Raw genomic sequence first — 16059 nt, 5'->3', positions numbered from 1 at the left:
TCAATGACTTTTGTTTTTTTACTAAACTTTTAATTTTGTACATGAATATGCCTATTAATAATGTTGTGAGAGTTTCAGGTGGACAGCAGAAGGACTCAACCATACATATACTTGTATCCATTCTCCCCCAAACTCCCCTCCATCCAGACTGCCACATAACATTGAGCAGAGTTCCCTGTGGTATACAGTAGGACCGTCAGTGGTTTTATGAAATAACTTACTAGGAAAAGTTTATCAAAGAGAAGGAGCAGTTTAATTTAGGGAGTAAAAATCATAAGCTCTTTTTCTGTTAGATATTTTTCAAATATAATTAAAAATAAATATTTGATATTCCTCTGTATTTACGATGATGTGTAAAATAGAAAAATATATACAACAGTGTCATTGCCCTCAAAGTATTCCTGATCTACTAGGGGAACAGAGATTATTCCAAATACTTGTAATTTAAGTGTTTTCACAACATAGGCTCAGGACAGAAAATTTTTTAGCAAGTACTTCTAATCTGATTTGACTTGACATTTCGCCTAAGAAGAAAAAAAAAATTAAACTCAGGCAGTTGTTATTTGGTTATCTTCGAAACTACTTCACTATATTTGATATAATAGTATTGATATAACACCATGGATTAACACTATTCATCAAAAAGGGTATTAAATTTAATGCATACACATGTAAATTAAGAATCATTTGGTATTAAAATTAACTTCAAATAATTATAGATAAGTATTATATATATCCATCCTATAATTTCGGTCTTCCCTCTGGCTCAGCTGGTAAAGAATCCACCCACAATGCAGGAGACCTGGGTTTGATTCTTGGGTTGGGAAGATCCCCTGGAGAAGAGAAAGGATACCCACTCCAGTATTCTGGCCTGGAAAATTCCATGGACTGTATAGTCCATGGGGTCACAAAGAGCTGGACACGACTGAGTGATTTTCACATCCTATAATTTCAAATGTTAGTGATATTTTTAATAGTAAAAAACACCTTGAAGCATTCAAAATATATAGAAGTATGGGAATGATTAACTATGAAACACCTTTTCAAAGAAAGGGGGCTTAAGACACTGCTATATTTAAAATATATAACCAACAAGGACCTATCGTATAGCAAGGGAAATGCTGCTCAATATTCTACAATAACCTAAGTGGGAAAAGAAAAGTAATAGATACATGTATATATATAACCGGATCACTTTCCTATACACCTGAAACTAATACAACACTGTTAATCAACTATACTTCAATGTAAAATAAAAATTTAAAAAGAACTATACAACACCATTAAGAAATGTATTTGCTACAGCAATAAATGGAAAAAACTGGCATATGCAATAGTCATAATTATACTGAGTTTTACTAATATAAAAACTGGTATGAACACAAAAAAAAGTATAAAAGCAGACAATATACAAGGGGGAGAGGGCTGGGGGGCAACTATTTTGTCCTATTTTTAAAAGATTTTCCATAATGTTACATAATTTTACCATTTAAAAAAATACACAAAAACACCAAACAAATGAAATCCAGGATTGGTAGATGTATCTGCGAGATTACATCAATATATAACAGAAAATACATTTTGCCTGTGTCTCAGAGGCAGGTTCTACTTTCCTGTATTTTGAAATGATTATGAAAATAGATCAAATTTTTATATTCTTAAAGGTTAGGAATAGCCAATAGATTAAAACACTTAAATACTTAAAAAGCAATGAAAACAAAAACAATGGCAAAAAAATTTAGTGAGAATATAGTATAAAAACTAAAGATCAAAGATCAAGGAAGATAAAGAGAGAACCAGTGGACTCACCTAAGAAGTGAAGAGGGTAAAAGAAAAGCAGCCTGGGTGTTGGAAATTTAGAACTAAACTAATAAAAAACTGAATGTGATTTTTTAAAGTTATCAGTTTCTTTGGCTCCTATAAATAGTTTCAGTGAAGATTTTTACAATGTAAATATTTATCATTTTAATGATCTTATTTTCATAAAATTTTGACATTTATGATGACATTTTATTTTAAAAAATACATGATCATTTTATGGGCAGTATCTGCATTAACAAAAAAGGCCTTCCCCTCCAACAGAGTCGTGATAACTCACCACCAACACTAACAGCCTCAGAAATCACATGTGTGAACGAGAGTGTGACCTGCCTCTCTGTTAACCATAAGAAAATACATACTAGTATGTGACCATTTGGACTTTTCAAATGGTACAGGTTCCATCTTTGGTGATATTTCTGTAACCAGTCTGGTAGTAACATTAGAAACTATGCATCCTCAATGTTTCTAAGAATATAAGCTTTTAATATGTTAGATGTTACAGACGCCTAGAGAAAGAGTTTCAGTTAAAACTGCTTGAATTAATAGCAAAGCAATATCAGTCATAAGCACCTCAAATTTAAGAGATTTATAGAAGTTCCTAATTTTTTGAAGAAATACATTTAGTTTTTGCAAGTAAAGAAAAGGGCTTAGTTTCTTAAAATAAAAATAAGCATTTTAATTCTTTCTTCTCACCTTAAATATACTAAAATATGCTACTTTTAAAAATCAGGAGAACTGCCAAAAATACTGTATGAAAGTTATTTTCTTAAAACAATGAATTAATTTGACCGAGCAAATATTTAACGAGTTCAGTAGGTACCTTAATTACAAGGAAGAGAAAATATTACAATGAATGAACTTTTTAAGACTTTTAAAAAAACTCATGTACACATTAATAAAAACTAAGTGGCTGGAAGTGATTATATAATGATAGACTTCTGACAACAAAATGTTGAAAATTTCCATTAAAATAAACATTTTGAATATAATGCCAATCTTGTTATGATGATATAAATCATAACAGACATGTAAAAACTACGTAGTAACATGATCCTACGACAAAGTTATTGTTGAAGTGATGCTCCCAGAGTATGCCAGCCATAAAATTATCCCAAAGACAAAGAAAGATAATTAAAAACATCTTAAAACAACAAACAAGTAAAAATCTTGGGAAGAAGTTTAGACTGAAAAGCAATGCCAGCACAAAACTGCAAAAGTTACAGAGATCTGGAGATGGAGAGACTGAATTAGTCACCTTCTACATCCACCTTATAAAACAGTATCAGGGAGGGGGAAAAAAAAAAAAAGAGAGAAACATGAATGTCATCATGGATTATATTAAGTGGCCATACAATGCTAATTTTGTATAAAAAGGAGGAAAAGGCTTTTGAGCAGGGAAAATTCACTTCTGGAATGTTACAAGTACAAAGTTGCTCTGAGTATAAAAGAAATGTTCAAATGCCATAAATACCCTTGAATTTTTCAGCTCATCTCCAGCTAAAAGTAAAAACAGAAACTCAAAGTATCTAATGAAATCATGGAAGCTAATATAAAATATCAACCTGCAATGTCCAAGAAAAAAAAAATCACCTAGGTCTTAAAAAGTTTTCCTGATACCATTGACAATTTTTTTTAAGTATAGCACAGCATTACCATTTAAGAAAAAGAAAAACCATATGAGAATTTAATCTTCTTCCAGCCAGCTAATAAAGAAATGAGTCTTACTTACTCTTTCAAAATTATAAGAAAATACAGTATGCACACATAAAAATGAATATAAAAATATAATTCTGAAAAGGGGAAAATTGGATTTGAAATTTTAATGTTATTTTTTTAAGTTGAGTCTATGCAACCTAAAATTCTCCAAGCAGGAATGGTTTCTGTCAGAGAGAATATTTCCAAGTAGTATTCCAGACATGTTGAGATTATGCAGAGTTCTTTCTTACTCAAGAAAGAACCTATACCACGTCTGAAAGAATACTTCTAAATGTTCTCTGTGTATAAATTTTATTTTTTGGAAAAATATTAAAGCAGTATATTTTCACATAGCTGTACTTGCCTACATAACATTCTTTAATAAAATGAGTGAATATTGGAACAAGTGGAATCTTATGCTAGATTTATACAATAGGCAATGTAACTAGAGACTCACTGGTGCTTAAACATGGGACAAATAAGAAACAGGATTAGGAAGAAATACACAATTAGAGATGGGTAAATAGTTTTAAAAGAAATAACAGCAAACGAATCGATTTGTTTTTACTGAATTTTATGGTAAACACTTTCGTTAAATAGAAAGAACAGTCTTAACTTACAGAAGTCCCAAAACTGATCTTGTTTTAAAAGAATGCATGAAGTGCTCCAGCAGGAGCAGAAGTGGAGAAAAACTGATGATTTTTCAGGAGATCATTTGCAAGAAATTGGGTTGGAAGACAGATGCGTGATAAGCAGTGCTTTGTGAATTGTTTATAACACAATTTCTATAATGAATTAAACAGAGCGAAAACATTCTGTAATTCTTACCAGTTAAAGAAAAGGCCAGTTATTCTTCATAAGAACTATTTTGTATTGTAGTAGGAAAAGGGAGACAGAATCTTGAAAGCTTGCATTTCTACCACCGAGAAGCAATCACCCTTCGGAAGTCAGCATATGCACGTGTACACACACACACCAAAGACACACTAACTCTCACACCACCCATCAAGACTAAAGGAAGTTGTTTAGAGTTTATAGGAGGAAGTGAGTTATTAATCATTCATGTGTGTGTATATGTGTGTATACTTTAAGTATTTATATATATATACACACACACTGCAAGGAGATCCAACCAGGCCATTCTGAAGGAGATCAGCCCTGGGATTTCTTTGGAAGGAATGATGCTAAAGCTGAAACTCCAGTACTTTGGCCACCTCATGCGAAGAGTTGACTCATTGGAAAAGACTCTGATGCTGGGACGGATTGAGGGCAGGAAGAGAAGGGGACGACCGAGGATGAGATGGCTGGATGGCATCACGGACTCGATGGACGTGAGTCTGAGTGAACTCCAGCAGATGGTGGTGGACAGGGAGGCCTGGCGTGCTGCAATTCACGTGGTCACAAAGAGTCGGACACTACTGAGCGACTGAACTGAACTGAACACACACACACTTTCAAAGGTGTAATTTTCTACGGTTCATGTTTATAGCATACTATCAATTTAACCTCAGTTTATTAATTTTATGCAAACAATGCACAACTTACACTGCCTAATCAGTAAGCTTTTTTCCTTCCCTCCACTAATAACCAAACATCTTTTATCGATAAATACAGTGACCTTTAAGAAATCCAGCGTTACACATCAATAAGAATCCTACGACCCAGTGTACATTCGTATCAGTGATGGCTCACTAAATACGATTTCAAGATATAATTCTTATACAAAGAGACATTCAATGCTTGGAGTATTACAGTGCTACTGCTTTCAAGAGTCAACTTAGATCAATTTGACATGGAATGTATTTTTCAAAAATGTAATCAGTCATCAGGGAAATGGCTACTTATACTGTTTTGTGCTTGACTTTATGCACATCAGAGTAAGTGAAAATAGTCAACTGTATTCACTAAATGATTATCGGCCTCACTTAGATCAATAGTGACCCTGGGCATTTCCACTTGGGGTCCAAGAATATTCTATCTGCAGGGTAATCACTCCCGCTATCCTGCATCTGTGGACGCAGGAAATAACAGTGTGGAGGCAGATAAGGAGTGAGGGGAAGAAATTCTTCTATGTAAGAAGTCCTTGGAAATGACCTCATGAGAAGGCAGACTTCCTAGGAACTCCATTGGCCATATTCCAGAGGGGTCCTAGAGCTGGAGAAGGTGTCCTGTGCTGAGGATGGATACAGACGCATCCTGTGCAAAGGCTGTTCTTTAGAACCAGGCATGTCTGAGAAAGCAGCAGTAGTGGCTGAGCTCTGGAGTCACCAGAGTACTGTATGACTTGTAGGAATCGCCTGAAATGTCACAGATCCATTCCATGTTGTTGACTTGTATGGTTTAAATTACTTCTTTTAGTGAGAGAAACATTTAATGACATATCAAATCTCCGAAGGGTAAATTTTCCCTCACCACAGTAATTACCATAGATATATTTAACGTAGAGTAAGAGAATGGAGAATGTGACACTTAATCTTACGTGTCAACTTGGCTGGGTCACAGTGCCCAGATGATCAAACATTATTCTGGATGCCTCTGGTAAAGGTGTTTCTTGGATAAAGGCTAACATTTAGATCAGTAGACTTGGAATAAAGCAGGTTACTTTTTCTTTTTCTTCTTCTATTTTTTCATTGGAGTATAATTGCTTTACAATGTTGTTAGTTTCTGCTATATAACAATGTAAATCAGCTATAAATTTACATATATATCCCCTCCCACCATTCCTCATCTAGGTCTTCACAGAGCACCAAGCTGAGTTCCCCGTACTATATACAGCAGCTTCCCACTAGCTATCTACTTCACATGTGGTAATATATATACGTCAACGCTATTCTCTCAATTCATCTCACCCTCTCAAAGATGACTTTCTATAATGTGGGTGGGCCTTATACAGTCAGTTGAAGATCTTAATGGAAAAGAGACTAACCTCTCCCTGAGCAAGAAGGATTTCCAGCAGCAGACAAGCCTTTCGCTCAAACTGCAGCTCTTCCCTGGTCTCCAGTCTGCTACCTAGCCTATAGATGTTGACTTATTAAGCCTCCACAGTCACATGATCCAATTCCTTAAAATCTCTGTGTGTATGTATATGTATGAGTGAGTGATAGTCACTCAGTCGTGTCCTACTCTTTGCGACGTCATGGACTGTAGCCCACTTGTCCTCTGTCCATGGGATTCTCTCCAGGCAAGAATACTGGAGTGGGTTGCCATTCCCTTCTCCAGGGGATCTTCCCAATCCCTGGGATCAAAACTGGGTCTCCTGCAGGCAGATTCTTTACTGACTGAGCCACCAGGGCCACCTCTACTGATGACATTTTGGTTCCAGCTAAAGGACATCCAACCAGTCCATTCTGAAGGAGATCAGCCCTGGGATTTCTTTGGAAGGAATGATGCTAAAGCTGAAACTCCAGTACTTTGGCCACCTCATGCGAAGAGTTGACTCATTGGAAAAGACTCTGATGCTGGGAGGGATTGGGGGCAGGAGGAGAAGGGACGACAGAGGATGAGATGGCTGGATGGCATCACGGACTCGATGGACGTGAGTCTGAGTGAACTCTGGGAGTTGGTGATGGACAGGGAGGCCTGGTGTGCTGCGATTCATGGGGTTGCAAAGAGTCGGACACGACTGAGCAACTGAACTGAACTGACATGACAGTCACTTCTTGGAGAAGGCAATGGCAACCCACTCCAGTACTCTTGCCTGGAAAATCCCATGGACGGAGGAGCCTGGTGGGCTGCAGTCCATGGGGTCGCGAAGAGTCAGACATGACTGAGCGACTTCACTTTCACTTTTCACTTTCATGCACTGGAGAAGGAAATGGCAACCCACTCCAGCATTCTTGCCTGGAGAATCCCAGGGACGGCAGGGCCTGGTGGGCTGCTGTCTATGGGGTCGCACAGAGTCGGACACGACTGAAGCAACTTAGCAGCAGTAGCACAGTCACTTCTTGTCCGGATGACACAAAGCTGTCCTCCTCTGCCCTGGCTCTCTTACAGCACATTCTCAGCAAATCAGCTGGAGTGACCCTGAAGCTCACAGCCAGGCACGTCACTCTGCTTCAAACCCCTGTTCGACTTCCCATCCCACACAAGTAAGAGCCCTTTGGTCAGCTCAGTACCCCTCACACCAGCATCCTGTTACTTCACCAGCCTCAAAGCCTGTCACTCTTTCCTTTGTTCACTCTGCTCGGGTCACACTGGTCTCCCTGCTCCACAGATTCCCCAGGGCCTATCTCAGGGCCTTTGCACATGACTGCCCCACTACTGCTTTTCCACAAGGCCCCCTCAGGGGTTTTCTCCACCATGGCTCAGGGAGGCCTTCAGTGACCACCCTGGGGAAAACTGAAGCTATGTGTCCTTACCTCTCCCAGTGGCTGTTCCAGCTTCACTTTTCTTCATGGCATGTCTCACCACTGAATGTATTAGGTAATTTATTTAGTGCAATTTATTTAGTTATGTCTTCACCCCATTTCCCTACTCTATGAAAGGGAGGGTCTGCTTTTGATCTCTGCTGAAACCCTGAGGGTCCGGAACATAATAGGTGCTCAATAAATATCAGGAAACCAATCCAGAAATACCATTACAAGAAAGTTATATTCTGCAAATACCATAAGAATCTGCTAACCAGAGCTAAAGTGGGATCTTTCGAAGGAAGACAGGACACCAAGGAGGAAGAGGGGAAAAGGATCCTGCTTTTGCCTGCAAGAACTTACAATGCCATTTCACTTTTCAAACAATTTACTAAATAGAGCTGTATGAAACTGCTGACATTCTGATGACTTTTGACCCACAAAAAAAAAAAAAAAAAAAACCACAGCAATTTCACATGCTTTGACCTAATGTACATATTACTTTGCAAAAGATATAAATTAAAAATTTTGGTGTGGGGAATACAAAACTCTGAAAACAGAGAAAAGAATTCATAGATTTGACTATGTGAAAATTAAAATGTCTATATGATGTTAAACTTAACATTAAAAAAAATAAGGTAAAATGCAACCAAAGGACCAGAAGAAAATGCACAGAGCAGAGAGGGCTAATGTGGATGATACACAAAGGGCTCATAACATTAACAGGAGACTGATAAAGAACCCGATAGGAAAAAATAAATAGGTAGAGACATGATTATTCAATGAAAGAAAAGAAGAAAAATTAATAAAACGTCACACTATTGCATTGTAACTATATTTAAAGTGAAAGTGAAAACTGTTAGTCACTCAGTCATGTCCAACTCTTTGTGACCCCATGGACTATAGCCCACTAGACTCCTCTGTCCATGGGATTCTCCAGGCAAGAATACTGGAGTGGGTAGCCATTCCCTTGGCCAGGGGATCTTCCTGACCCAGGGATAGAACCTGGGTCTCCTACACAGGCATTCTTTATATTTAAAGGTGTTTATCAAATAATATTTATACCAAAAAAATAGCTTTGCCATAAATGTTAGCATGCTGCTTATGAGACTGCTTTTAAAAATGTATAAAAATCTGTAGCATTTTGAGGGTTTGGTTCTTGGTGGGAGCCAAAATAGCATTCCACAAGGCAGTCCATTTGCTTAGTCTATTTATAACAAAGTTAACTCTTTAATACTACTAAAACTAACCAGAGAAATACCATCAAACTTGTGTATCCCACAAAAAGATACAATTTCCACTCAGTAGTCATTCATTGAAGGGCTTCCTTAAAAGAAAAAGCTTTTATCAGAAACTATTAATTTCTGTATCCTACTATGTCATATCAACACAAAGTTGTCTTTCTGTACGCTTCTCTTCTCAGATACCTGACCCCACCTGCAGCTACATGAACCCCTAGGTGCCTCGAATCTGTGACTCTCCTGCTGCTCTTGTATCAGAACAAGCATTTAGACCCGAAAGAAGAAAGATGTCATGACACACATCTTCAAAACCATGTTGACCTGGCTCTCCTGTTGGCCAGTCAGGTATGGAAAGGAAAACTTGTCTCCATGACCAGGAGTTGAACGGAGTCGAGAGTTAGGCTCTGTAATCAGGACTTGCAAAATCCAAAAGCCAACAGAAGCTAGACAGGCAGAAATATCTTAAATTGCATTCTGTCAACACTAACACGATTTGTACAGTATTCACTCCTTGAAGAACTAGGTGGTCCCATTTTCCCTTAACTGCTCTTTGGTTACTTTTATTTCCCCACGTTTGAGGACTGGGACATAAAGAAAGACTTCACTGTTACATAGCACAAGCATCAACACGACTGTTAGAAGAGTGTCGCGGGATCCCGTCTCCGGGCTGGCTCAGCCACAGCATGGCGAGGCTGTGCTGAACTGGAGAGCTTGTGTTCATTTAAGGGGCTACTTGTAACTGAACCTCAGCTAATTCTTAACACTGGAAAATGAAGGCCTAGTTTGGTCAAATTTGGCCAAAGGAGCCAGGAAACATGAAATTTCTCATGTTTGTGGGTCTACAAAAATGGATCTTTTGCCTAAACACAGCCTGATGACTGTCTGTGAACCCCCTGATACAAGTTATTAAATGACTCATGATATTCCCCTTTCACCTGGATTGTGCCCTATTTTTATCCATAACTGGGGGGAGGGGTGTTGCAAAGCGGGCCTTCCCAGGTGGTGCCAGTGGTAAAGAACCTGCCTGCCAGTGCAGGAAACATGAGAGACAAGGGTTCGATCCCGGGGTTGAGAAGATCCCCTGGAGAGGGGCATGGCACCCACTTCAGTGTTCTTGCCTGGAGAATCCCATGGATAAAGGAGCCTGGCGGGCTACAGCCCATAGGGTCACAGAGTCGGACACAACTGAAGCAACTGGAACAACCACAGAGTGGTCTCTTGGAAGGACTAAGCCCTCTGCACTTTCTAATGAATGTTTTCCTGGGACCTGTGGTATCTGCAGGCTTCACTTGATCTAAGTGATAAAGATTCTGTGGTCTTAATTCCACCCAATCTCATCTGGTTTGGGATTTTGATCAAGGAACCACTTTCTATCTCAGAACTTAATCCTTTACCATCAATCCTTTATCTCTGCCTACAGATATGAACCAATTATCCTCTCCCACTAAACTGCAGAGGTTAAAGTGTCTGCCTACAATGTGGGAGACCTGGGTTCGATCCCTGGGTCGGGAAGATTCCCTGGAGAAGGAAATGGCAACCCACTCCAGTATTCTTGCCTGGAGAATCCCATGGACGGAGGAGATTGGTGGGCTAGTCCATGGGTCGCAAAGAGTCGGACACGACTGAGCGACTTCACTTCACTTCACATCCTCAACTACACAAACCACCTTGACCTCAGCTGACCTCTCCCTTCACAGCCCACCCTCACTTGCAAGGCTTTGGCTTCCAGTAAAGTCATTTCTCAGGCGTCAGCAGTGATTCCGAGTTGCCAGATGCAGTGGCATTTTATCAGAACTCATGCCCTTTGAGCTCTTGAAAGCAGCCCATTGTGCTAATCACCTTTGCTTTTGAGTTTCAAGTCATATCTACTAAATATTAACTTTATAAAACCCTACATTCTATCAGAGAGATGTAGAATAAAACCTGTATTTCATACTTTGGATAAAATTTTATACAAAGAATTACGTGAGTCCAAAAACCAGGTAAAATGCTAATGAAGTGTGTAAGCTACTTGGCCTGCCGCTGAAGATCTCACACCATCAAGCACGATGGTCAGTTTTCAGTGCTGCCACCCACCTGTCGCCCTGTGCTCTGCAACAGCCACCCCTGTCCATACTGCTACTCCTGCCCTCATCCCCTGGCACTAACTGATTCCGCCTAGACCACCGAGCCTGTTCCAGCGTCCCCTCTCATGGGACCAACCCCCTCACTGCCCCAGCCTCAGATGATCATCACATCCTCTGAATTACCGTATTTTATGTGAACTGTTTGTTACTCACTCAGTTGTGTCCAACTCTTTGTGACCCCATAGACTTGCAGCCCACTAGGCTCCTCTGTCCACAAAATTCTCCAGGCAAGAATACTGGAAAGGTTTGTCAGTCCCTTCTCCAGGGGCTCTTCCCCACCTCGGGATGAAACCCGGGCCACCTGCATGGCAGGCAGATTCTTTACCATCTGAGCCACCAGGGAAGCTGACATTCATCCAGTAATCCTTTATGCCATAGTTCTTCAGTTCAGTTCAGTCAGTTCAGTCGCTCAGTCATGTCTGACTCTTTGTGACCCCATGGACTGCAGCACATCAGGCTTCCCTGTCCATGACCAACTCCTGTAGCTTACTCAAACTCATGTCCATTGAGTCAGTGATACCATCCAACCATCTCGTTTACTGAGCATGGCCCTGCCCATCAGAACAAGACCATTTTCCCCTCAGTCAGTCTCTCCCATTAGGAAGCTTACATAAGCTTCTTATCCTTAATCCATCAGAGGGTAGACAGAATGAAAACCACAATCACAGAAAACTAATCAAACTGATCACATGGACCACACCCTTGTCTAACTCAATGAAACTATGAGCCACGCCGTGTAGGGCCACCCAAGCTGGACAGGTCATGGTGGAGAGTTCTGACAAAATGTGGTCCACTGGAGAAGGCAATGGCAAACCACTTCAGTGTTCTTGCCTTGAGAACCCCATGCACAGTATGCCACAGTTCTTCACTGGATAGATATACACAGACCAAGGATAGGTGCCCCTCTTTCTAGTTCAGAAACAGGCAGAAGTTTGCAGTGACGGCTTCTCCCTGTCCCCCAACTTCCAGGGCAGTCCACCTATCAACCCCCGACAGACTCTGGGGTGGCAAAAAGACTTATTCTGGCCAATGGGCCATCAGCAGATGTGATATAAGCAGGGGCTTCATTGCACTTACATACCAGCGATGGTTCTCTTGTGGCTCTGCAGAGTCCCGAGACCTCTACATGGGTAGTTTACTTGAGGGTGAAAAACTATGTGGGATAGAAACAAGTTTGCCCAACTGAGCACTCCTGCCCCCCAGACCAGGCAGACCCCAGCCAAACAACCAGCCTGTAGCCATCTGTCAGGCTGACACAGACCAGAACTGCCCAGCTGACCACAGGATCAGGGGACTAATCAATGCCTCTGGTTTGAAGCCATTAAGGCTTCTAAGATTGTAAGAGGGGATCGATTAATATACAGAGTATCTGGCACATTGTATTGTTCTGAATTGAGTGAAGAATTGAGGAAATTTTAACCTCTCTCTGATCATCCAATTCTCTCTCTGTAAATTATAGTTTTCCCAGCATATAAATTAAAATACCCTATGATCTGCAATATTTTTGTGGTTGGTTTGTTTTGTAGAATGAAAAGCTAGAGGGCAGCATACTGTAAAAGACACAGTAGGTATTATACCTACATAGCTGTGGATTTGAAACCAGGATGCAACATGTGTTGTCTTTGGTAAATCCGGTAAGATTTCTGTGTCTCAGTTTCTTTTTTTTTTTTTAAGTGGATAAAATACCACCAATTTCACCATATGAGAGATAAGATTTTTTTTTTAACTTAAAAAGGGAGGTAAGATATATATTAAATAACAAATACAGGATCTGGCACCATTCTTTAATAACCAAGAGATATTATCATCATGTACATAAACATTGCTAAATATTAACGTTAAAATAAGGAGATTGAAAGACTTCTCTCTCAAACTGAGTTTCCATGCCACTATCCCTCATGACTGCAAGTGAAGAATTTGTCAGTGTTCCAACACACAGCAGAGCGAGGAAAGGTCTAAATTGAGATGAAGATAACTCTGAAGGCTTTAACAATCTCTGGATATCCTGACTTTTGCTTATAACATCCCTTGGCATCTCCAAAGTGGAAAAATTTCCATCCAAAACAGAGGAGCAAGTTAATCATAAACTTTAATTGTACAGGGAGCTGATCAGTGGGTATTTTGGGGGGGGTGAGGGTTATAGGAATAATAAGTCATTAGAAAATGGAACCACGGTTATTTAGGAAGATGCAAGTTATTTAGAAGTTTTGAATAATTTACAGCTAGCTAGATAATTTAGAGAAATCCAGACACAACTAATTCAATAAACTTACTTAGCACACATAGATGCTTTGTCATCCTCTACCAAAAAATTACCACGGTTTTCAAAAACAGAGCATCTGGGAAGCTTCCTGAATAATAAACCAAAGCACATTTTGAATACCTTTGTGTCCAACCAATTGAGCCAGTTTAAAATAAAGGTTCATGCTACCTCTGACTGATAGCAGAGCACGCTAATGTAAATATGCTAATTTAAGACAAAACAGTATAATGGGTTTGAAGAAAGCAACAGAAAGAAAGAACTCCTCTTCCATGACTAATTGCTCACCGAGATAGGTTCCACTGCTGATATCACCATATTCAGCATCTTCTGGATGGAGTGTAAGAGCAGACAGAACGAAAGCCAAGAAACAAAGCAGAACAGTTAGAAGCCCAGCCACAGATGCAAAAAAATAAATCACTTCAAACAATCATAGAGCACACCAAAGAACAGCCCTCACAATGCTACTCTTAAACATAAAACATTTTGTTTTATATTTAAGTTTACAGTAACATTTTGAAACATCATGCAATTCTTTTTTCACACTTCTTTGGAAGTGCCTTAATTGCAGTGCCAAGAACATTTTAACAGACTTGTCTGATACATTTATATTTTATCAATCAAGAAAATTATACCACTTGATCCCCAAAGTAAATTTATTTTTGTAAATCAGGCTCTTTGAGAATATGTAAAATATAGCACTTATTTTGGCTCACTGGAGTAGACAGAAAGGTTAAAATGAAGACACAGCCCTTCTTTTGTTAAAAAAAAATGAACAGATGAAAACATTTTAAAATAAACATATGCTATTAATTATTGACAAGAATTAAACAAATACTGGGTTATGCAAATCTTAAGTTTTTAGTTTAAGTAGTGGGGTCCTAACTATTTTAGGCTTCTCATCTTTACACAAATATACTTCTAAGACTAATAGCACAAACTGTGCAGAAATTAAATAGTTAAGAAGACGCTCCCCACATCCTTAGGTAAAAATAAGTCTGTCAGTAGATATGAATAGCACTGTTTTCTTCATTTATCTTTATTTGAGACTATTACAGATAAAAGTAATGTACTACATTAGAATACTATGTATACTGCTGCTTTATGAAGCAAAAAAAAAAAAGTGTACATTTCTTTCTAAAACAAAGTCCAACCATGACTGCGGGTACTATAATGTCAAGATGAAAGTTAGGATGTACAATTATCTTTTAAATATAAACTGCTTACTATGGTCAATTTAATCCTCTACATATGTGCACTAAACAAAATTACTAGACTATGCAGGGAAACTTGTATACATGTACCTTTAATTTCCTCTGAGAAGCACAAAAAAAGAAAAAGAGGAAATGATTAAATGTGCAGAAAATACAATTAAAGTAGGACGATACTGCACCCAAGGGACAAAAAAAAAAATCCACCTACCACTCTCAACTGTCTCCTCATCTTAGAAGAGCCAAAGGGAAAAAACAAATGTATTTTAAATATTTCAAAATAATAAGATAGAATCTGAAAAACTACATTTTAGACTACACTGTAGTTATGGTCTAAAAATAATGTATACACTTAAGCAGTAAAAACACAAAAGTCTTCATATAGTTTATTAAACACCCAAAAGGGAAAATAACCGGAAAAAACCATCAGCATTTCTTAAAAATACCTTCTATAAGCGGATTATATTAATTTTCATGGCACAGTTCTATTTCTAAACTATTTAGAACTAAGGATATTTCATGATGAAAATAGTAAAAAGAAGTAAACATTTTTGAAGCAACAAATTTTGCCCTTAAAGTGTCTATATATCCTGTAAAGGTAACAATATCCTGACAACTGTCGTCAATTTATTATAGATATGAAATGAGTCAGACAGAACCCTTTATTTTTACTCTGTCTATATTACAGGATGAAAAGTATTTTAAGAAGTAATTTGAAATAATTCTCAAGTTACTAATAAGAAGGCATTATGAGTTAGGTTTGACCTAGGAGACTGCTCTTCAGTTAATGGAGGAGGGAGAACTGGATATTTAACAGAAGAACATTGTAATCACAAGTCAAGGCAGGAGATGTTTTGCTACCTGACCTTACTGAGTGAACAGGACCAATCAGAATAGCTCTCTGCTCGTTTTTCTCTTCACAGGACAGCACAGAAGCCAAAGAAAACACTTTGGAGAAAGTGTGCACAACATCTTATTTTTACTTTTCAAATACCCATGAGTCTTCAAACTGCCTTAGCTTTATTGGGACAGTCATTTGCCAAGATGACAAGCAAATTATTTACTATTCAGGTTTACAGTATGAGTCACTCAAGTTGTGAGTTTATTTATCCTCATTTCTTAGGAGCTCTGAAATACCAAGTGCATCTAAAACAAATGATTAGAAAACAAACAAGGAAGGGATGTGACACAGGATAGCCAAGCCCAACATCCAAGTAGAAATAAAAACAGGCCATGTTAAAGACTGACCAATCTGTGATCTCAGACATTTCTGCTGTAAAGCATTAATAGATTGTTCAACAGAGTGTACTTTGTGATAATACACAATAAGATAGACTGAATATTGCATTCTCGATTAAA

The 16059-nt window shown here is 38.6% G+C and overlaps 1 protein-coding gene across 2 annotated transcripts in view; it reads right to left on the bottom strand.

The window, feature by feature from the left end:
- MPP7 (MAGUK p55 scaffold protein 7) overlaps positions 1-16059 on the bottom strand; it is a 227844-nt gene that overhangs the window by 34245 nt on the left and 177540 nt on the right. The window contains exons 12-14 of one of the 2 annotated variants that reach the window (XM_052650871.1): positions 14912-14932; positions 14794-14805; positions 13778-13819 (exon numbers count right to left, since the gene is read on the bottom strand). The exons of the other annotated variant lie outside the window; for it this stretch is intronic. Coding sequence (XP_052506831.1) covers positions 13778-13819; positions 14794-14805; positions 14912-14932 — 75 coding nt within the window. The remainder of the gene's footprint in view (positions 1-13777; positions 13820-14793; positions 14806-14911; positions 14933-16059) is intronic. 2 annotated transcript variants of the gene reach the window in all.

The sequence above is a fragment of the Budorcas taxicolor genome, chromosome 13, assembly GCF_023091745.1.
Source record: "Budorcas taxicolor isolate Tak-1 chromosome 13, Takin1.1, whole genome shotgun sequence".
NCBI lineage: Eukaryota > Metazoa > Chordata > Mammalia > Artiodactyla > Bovidae > Budorcas > Budorcas taxicolor.
The sequence above is the reverse complement of the archived record's forward strand: the minus strand, read 5'-3'. Positions and strand labels throughout refer to the sequence as shown.